The following is a 7,841-nucleotide window of genomic DNA, read 5'->3' as shown; positions in this document are numbered from 1 at the left end:
TCGCGGACTTGCTGACACGGGAGTGGGCGGGAGGTGAGGCTCATGCCAACAGATGCACGTGCAGGACTCACCAGGCAAAGGGCAGGGTGCCTGGTGAGGGAGGGGACGCGGGCCCTGACGGAGGACCGCAGGGCGCGCTATGAACAGGAAAAAGCAACCAGCGAGGCCCAGACCTCAGGAGCCAGGGCGGCAGCGGGCCACAGGGCCCGCAGGGGCGGCCAGCCAGCAGACCACGGTCCAGGTCAGGCGGGCGGCCACGCGCTCGTGCGCCCCCTCCCCCCCATGTGCAGGCGCGGGCCCCCTCGGCCGGCCCTCAGAGGGGTGGGCATCTGGGCAACACGGACGCGAAGCGCTCAGCGTCACTAGCCATCAGGGAGGCGCAGGGGAGGGCCGCAAGGTCCCACCTCACACGCGGCTCCTCTGAAGCAAAGCAAGTGCTGGGGAGGGTGTGGAGAAGTGGGCCCTGCACACTGCCGACGGGAATGTAAACGGCACAGTCACCGTGGGAAACAGTGACACCTAGAAATATGACACGGTCCAGCAATCCCGCGTGTGGGTCTGAGAGACAGCGTGCGCCTGTACTTCAGCAGCACTCCTAACAACAGCTACGACGCCGAGGCGGCCCAAGTGTCTGTCAGTGGCTGGACGGATAAATAAAAGGCGGTCCGTCCATCCAGGCAATGGAATGCTCTTCGGCCTTAAAAAGAAAGAAATTCTCCCACACCTGCTACCACACGGATGCACCCAGGGGACTTTGTGCGGAGTGAAATAAGCCATCACAGAAGACAAACACCAGATGACTCCACTCATACGAGGCGCCTACAGGAGTCAAATTCATGGAGACAGAAAGTAGGTGGTGGGCGCCAGGGGCCTGGGAGCGGGATGGGAAGTGAGTGTTTAATGCGGACAGAGTTTCAGTTTGGAAAGATGGAAAAGTTCTAATAACTGGCTGTAAAACAACATGAATCCATTTAACACTACCAAACTGTACACTTAAAAATGGCTAACATTGGGGCCCCTGGGTGGCTCAGTCGGTTAAGTGTGAGACTTCGGCTCAGGTCATGATCTCACGGTTCGTGGGTTCGAGCCCCGCGTCGGGCTCTGTGCTGACTGCCAGCTCAGAGCCTGGAGCCTGCTTCAGATTCTGTGTCTCCCTCTCTCTCTGGCCCTGCCCTGCTCACGCTGTCTCTCTCTCTCTTAGAAATAAATTTTTAAAAAATGGCTAAAGTAAGTTTTATGTCCTACGTTATTCTGGCACAATAAGAATACCAGACACAGCAATTGGAATGTACTAATTTTGAGGATGTTTTTTGCTGTTGTTAAGCCACATGGAATTTATCCAGGGCAGAAGGAGAGGGAGACACAGAAACCGAAGCGAACTCCGGCCTCTGCACTGTCAGCGCAAAGTCTGAGGTGGGGCTTGAACTCATGAACCGTGAGATCATGACCTGAATCATGAAGCTGAGCTGAAGCTGGACACTCAACCAACTGAACCACCCTGGTGCCCCTATTTTTATTTTTTCTTTGAAGTTTATTTATTTATTTTTCTCAGTAATCTCAAACCTCAACATGGGCTTGAACTCACAACCCTGAGATCAAGAGTAGCATGCTCTTCTGATGGAGTCAGCCAGCTGCCCTGTAATTTATCTTTGAGGTTGACGATAGGTAACTACAAGCGGTTCAGTGGGACGAAACTTAGGGAAGAACTTTAAACTGAAAAGAAAAAACGTGCAATGAATAGTGACCAATCACCTACAAAAAATAAGAGAAAGGAAGGAACAACAAAAATTGGTAATAAAAGTGAAGATGAAGGAATAAAGGTAAGAAAGCAAAGGTTGGACTGATTCATCTCATTAAAATCAGAGACTCTTAACTGGGTTAAGCATGAAAATGAGCTGCTTCTAAGAAAGACACCTATGGTAAGATGATGAAGAGAGAAAAGGAAGAGCGAAGATACTAGATAAAAAGAAAGGAGCAGCAGCGACGTGGACATGAATTGGCAGAGGGGCCGTCCGGCTGGAGACACGAACCAGTGGGGAGGACAGGACACGAGGGGGAAGACAGTCTTAACTCGTGTGCAGGAAACACCATGGCAGCTCAATCTCTAAGGCAGAAACCATTAGGAATTCTAAGAGAATGTGATAAAAAAAGCACGACTCTACTGTGAGACGTTACCACTCTTCTCCCTCCGTGGGCGTCCCGAAGTCAGGACACAGAAGAGCTAAACCACAAATTCTATAGATTTACCTAAAAATGCACACCCTCCCCCCTTGGGGCGCCTGGGTGGCTCAGCTGGTTGGGCGTCCGACTTCAGCTCAGGTCATGATCTCAGTTCATGGGTTCGAGCCCCGCGTCGGGCTCTGTGCTGACAGCTCACAGCCTGCAGGTGCTTCGGATTCTGTCTCTCCCTCTCTCTCTGACCCTCCTCTGCTCATGCTGTCTCTCTCTCAGAAATAAATAAAACATTAAAAAAGTATTTGAAACAAATGTACGTCCCTCAAGTACAGAATATACATTTGGGGAGTAGTCCTCACTCAGCATATCTACCCAACCTGACCTACTTGACCACAGAGTTTTAAAGCAGAGAGTTTAGAAGCCATTTGTTCTTGATTAAAACCTAATAAAATTAGAAATAAGAAAAAGAGGTAGCCCGAAGTATTAGCCACTTGAAAATTAAGGAAAAAATACTTCTCTATAACCCTTGGATCAAAAAAATAAAGAAAGAAGAGATGTCCGGAAAGTCATGGAGGGAAGGCCCCCCGGCAGACGCGTGCGAAAGGAGGGCTCCAGGTCAGCGGCCTGGCCCCGCCCTAATTCAGAGCACGAGGGGCTACAACAAGCACAATAAATCAGCAAGTCAGTAAGGGGGTGAGTAGGGACAAAGCTAAGATTAATGAACCCACAAAACAAAGAGGAGAAAACATCCATAAGTTCAAAGCTGGCTTTTCAATCAGGCCAGGGGCTGCCACGTTTCTCCTGTCAGGGGCCAGGAAGGATCTCAGACTCTGACAGGGCTCTGCTGCCCGACTCGACTCTGCCATGACACCAGCCAGTGCGCACCTCGGGGCAGGCTTCTGACGACTTCCCTATGAGGACAAGACCACGGCTGCCTTGGTGGCTCCTCCGTGGGCCGCCCTGAGGCTCAGGCCTGCCCCATGATGTTCATGCGGCATGTCCAGCTGTGCTCCTTCTGCCGAGATGTGCTGGCCATGGGAACCGAGTGTGAGTCAGACAGACGACCTTCCAGAGCCTTCCCCGGGGAGGCTGTAAGTCAAGGTAACACTTCGATGAGGGGGTACCTGCCAGGGAGGGTGTCTGACACCACATCTCGGGGACCGGAGTGCCCTGCAGGTGAGCGTGCAGAGGGAGAGCAAGGGCCAGGCCTTGACAGCAATCCTGAGGCCACACCCTTTCTGCTCAAAAGATGGGAGTTGACTGTGTTCTCTGCAGCCCAGCTCCGGAGGCCTCATCCCCATCTTATACTCAGGGCCCAGAGTGGAGCCTGGGAAACAATAAGGCCCTTGAAAAATTCTTACTAAATAAATGTTTCTGTACTCTGTTCCACTGCCTATTTTTTTTGAGTCTAAAAGTATGCTTGTATTTGCCATTGCTTGTATGCACCTAACCGTCTTATCTCATTCTGCTACAAGCACCTTTTGCACACTTAAAACACATCTGAACATTTATAATCAGTTTCTCGTGACAAAACCCATTGTGACTTCTGTGTAGGCCACATTAAACACAATTATTTAATTAACTGAATTAACCTGGGCAGAACACCAATGGCAGTCTGTCCGTGAACGAGCACCTGCCTCACTTCACGCACTCGGGCCACAGCAATCCTGCTTACCTCTCCCTCAGTGGAAAGCTCCGATCCCCTGCTACATTTCCTAACTTGTTTTTCTTTTCTTTCTTTTTAAAAATTTTTATGTTTTTATTTTTGAGAGAGACAGACAGATGTGAGCAGGAGATGGGCAGAGAGGGAGGGAGACACAAAATCTGAAGCAGGCTCCAAGCTCCAAGCTGTCAGCACAAAGCCCGACGTGGGGCTCGAACTCACAAGCTGTGAGATCATGACCTGCGCTGGTCGGTCACTTAATTGACTGAGTCACCCAGGCACTCCTTCCTAACTTGTTTTTCTGATATACAGAGAAGCTTCTGAGGATGGACAGAACAGGGGCAGAATGTTCTGGGAAGGTGGACGGGGATGTGAGGCTGGGAGAAAGCACTGGCCAGTAGGGGTTGTGCGGAGCACCCCAAGCCGGGAGGGACCGGTCTCTTTCCTCAGATTCTCTTTGGTCCGAAGTGTAGGCATCCACAGCCACAGCTGAGCAGGCAGCTCTACTTCCTTCCTTCCTCTCCTGAGAGGGCACAAGCCAGTGGACTGTCACCTGGATCCACGCACCCTGAGGCAGGCTGCGTGGAGGAGAGGGGCACATACCAATCCACGGGCACCCCCGCGCCACCAGCACGTCCTGTCCTGGGGTCTGGGTGCAGCCCCACTTTTGGATAAGAACTTGGGGGCAGTTAATACAAAAGATGACTTCTGGTTCTAACAACCAAGTTTCAGTACAGACTCTCTGACTTGAGGGCACACTTGTCAGCGTTTGGGCTACTGAGCATCTAGCTCTTTCCTACTGGGGAACCCCCACCTGGTAAGGCCATCATGACGGGGAGGCTCTCCCCACCCCACAGCAGTCCCCTGACCTGACACAGGCTCACAGTGGTGCGGGCCCTCTTGGTGGGCAGGGGGCCTCCTGGTACCCAGCTCCCCGAGCTCTGCATGGCCCCCCCTCCCCTCAGTCACAGGACATCTTCAGTGCCCTCCGCCCTCCAGAGCCCACGCAGGCCAGCACTTTCAAGTCTGTTCTGTGTACAGTCTCCTGAGTGGCTGACGGGCTGGCCTAGCAGGGGCAGAAGCCCTCCTTACTGGTTTTACTCTTCGGCACCAGCATGGCCATCTGCCCACTGCCAACTGGTGAACACTTCACCAGCGACTGATTTGAACAAAGCACGTGTGATGAAGATGCACAGACCCGCGAACAGCACCGAGGGCTCATGCAGCCAGCCAGGGACCCCTCGCAGTGCACAACTCACCCTCACGCCGTGAAATATGAGAGGGAAGCCTTTCTTTGGTAACTTCTCCCAGCCCAGGAGGGAGGTCACCACCTTGGGGTCGGCGCAGACTTCGAGCTCTCTGTGGTAGAAGAGTCTGGACGGCAGTGCCAACAGAGCCGGGTGGGACCTGTAGTTCTTCACGAGCTTTGTAACCTGCAAACAGAGAGCTGGATGCAGGTCCGAAGTCAAATTGGCACATGTGTGTCTCATTTCTGTCCAGGGGAAAACTGCTGGGACCCATCTCAGATCACAGCCCCAGGACAGCCTGCTTCTGCCTGCCCTCCCTTACCTAGGCTGTCACCTGCCGCCTCACCAGGAAGTGCTCCCACACCTCTAATGACTTTCTGAACAAATGGTTTGGTTTCTTTTAATTGAAACATAATCAACATACAGTGTTATATTAGTCTCAGGTGTACAATATAACAATTCGACAATTCCATACATTTCTCAGGGCTCATCAGGAAAAGTACACTTTTTTTTTTTTTTAAGTTTACGTACTGGGGGCGGGGAGAGAAAGAGAGAGCGCGCACACATGTGAACTGGGGAGGCGCAGAGAGAGGATCCCAAGCAGGCTCTGCATTGTCAGCACAGAGTCTGATGTGGGGCTCAAACTGTGAGATCATGATCTGAGCTGAAGTCAGATACTTAATCGACTCAGCCACCCAGGTGCCCCACAGTAAGTGCACTTTTTTGTAGTATTTTTATTTATTTCTAGGAGAGAGAGAGAGAGAGAGACAGCGTGAGCAGGGGAGGGTCAGAGAGAGAGGGAGATACAGACTCTGAAACAGGCTCCAGGCTCTGAGCTGGCAGTCAGCACAGAGCCCGACGTGGGGCTCGAACCCACGAACCGCGAGATCATGACCTAAGCGAAAGTCAGACACTTAACCAACTAAGCCACCCAGGCGCCCCTCAGTAAGTGCACTCTTAATCCCCTTTTTCACCCATGCTCACCTCCCCTCTGTTCTCTGTATTTAGAAGTCTGTCTGCCTTGTCTCTCTTGTGAAACTGTATAGTTTCTGTCTTTCTCTGACTTATTTCACTTAGCATTATACCTCTACATCCATCCATGTTGTTGTAAATGCAAAACTTCATTCTTTTTTCCTGGCTGAGTCATAGCCCACTGTATATATACCACAACTTCTTTACTTTATCCATTCGTTTGGATCTTGGGTAAGAGCAGCCCTTTCTTGAGATGGCAAGGGAGGAGGGGGCGGGTCTGTGGCCACAGGCTTGGGGGCTTCCTGGAGTGGCGGCTCCTCGAGTACTGTGGACTTTACCAGACAGGCTCTGGGGCAGGTTGAGCAAAGGACAGCATCTGCTCTGTGTCCCGCTGCACCCCTGGGCCCCAGCAAGAATCGGTCTAGGCCCAGGAAGGCCTGAGGCTGGGGGTAGGCAGCAGGGCAGGCACACAGGCTCCCCCGAGCCTTGCAGCCGCCGCCACAGTCATGTGATCTGCTGGATGTCGGAGAGGAAACCCTCTTGCAATGCTGCTGCATGAAACTATGGGTGTCCCTACTCCAGCCTGAACTGGTCCTTTGTGCATCCTGAGTCCCTGCCAGGTTCCAAATCCTCCTGACCACCTGGACCCGACCCCAGCCTGGATGAGTCAGCTCAAAAGAGCTGGCACAGGCAGAATCTGACAGGCTGAAGCTGGGGTCCTGGTGACCACGGAGCGAGGTCCGTCCAATCTCCCGGTCCCTGTCCGCAGGACCTGGGAGTCCATCACAGTCTCCAGGGGGCTGCAGGTGCCTTTCACCTTGGACGAGTCTCTCCTCATCTGCAGGTCAGAAAACACTGAGGCTCTGGAGTCTGACTTGCTCTTCTTGCCGCTCCCTGCAGCGGCCACTCCCTACCCTGACCCCCTACTTCTCAACCCACCTCCTCTTCTTTGTGGGTTCCCCATCTTGGCCCAATAGCTTCCTGGGTGCCGCCGCCTTCCTGCAAGGTGTCGCCTGCTCTCTACCTCAGCCTCCTGCCCTGCCCCTCATGCTGGGCCACCACCGTGCCCCAGGCCACTGGCGCGCCAGCTGTCCTGCCCTCCTTGCTGTGGCCCAGCACAGAGGGAGGGGAGGCTCCTGGGCAAATTGGGTGCTAGGGCAGCTGCTGGGAGGGGAGGCCGACCACACCTGGTGGCCTGCTGGCATCTGTGTGGCTCTGCAGGATGGCTGGTGGCTCCCGCAGCTGTGGTGGCTGCGGCTGTGACCAGGGCCTGACGGTGAGGCAGGAACATGTTCAGTGCTGCCTGTGGCGCCTGCCCGTGGCTGTGCTGAGCGCCCAGGCCTGGATCCCCACCGGCCACTAAGGCACCTTTGCTCCCACTGGGCTCCTTATGGACGCTAGGCATGAAAAATATGCCCTCTGTCCCAGGGACTTTAGTGTCCACCACTCTACTGGCACACACTGTCCCTGCCCGGAGAGCTCTTCACCCGAAGACACGTTCTGGACTGCAAAGCCCCAGGACCCACGGACCTGATGACACGGGTCAGCTGAGAAGTGCAGTGCTGGCGAGCTGGCCCCTCTGAACCCATGGGTGGGCTTGAAGGGTCTGTTTTAACAGAGGAGGTGAACATCAGGAAAAAAGAAGAGAAAGCTGCTCGATGGTCCCCTGGGTCCAGACAGCTGTGGGAGGGGGGTCTCTTGGGGGGTGGAGGGGCTGGTTGTGTGTCCGGCTGCACGCTCCCCTCTATAGCCACTCTCCTGCAGCCCTTTCTATGAACCCACGA

General features: G+C 53.7%; 1 protein-coding gene across 1 annotated transcript in view; it reads right to left on the bottom strand.

The window, feature by feature from the left end:
• Positions 1-7,841, bottom strand: part of MOV10L1 (Mov10 like RNA helicase 1) — a 72,470-nt gene that overhangs the window by 3,113 nt on the left and 61,516 nt on the right. Inside the window, exon 22 of the mRNA XM_077758052.1 lies at positions 5,098-5,271. Coding sequence (XP_077614178.1) covers positions 5,098-5,271 — 174 coding nt within the window. The remainder of the gene's footprint in view (positions 1-5,097; positions 5,272-7,841) is intronic.

Source organism: Crocuta crocuta, unplaced genomic scaffold, assembly GCF_008692635.1.
Source record: "Crocuta crocuta isolate KB4526 unplaced genomic scaffold, BGI_CrCroc_1.0 scaffold143, whole genome shotgun sequence".
Lineage (NCBI taxonomy): Eukaryota > Metazoa > Chordata > Mammalia > Carnivora > Hyaenidae > Crocuta > Crocuta crocuta.
The sequence above is the reverse complement of the archived record's forward strand: the minus strand, read 5'-3'. Positions and strand labels throughout refer to the sequence as shown.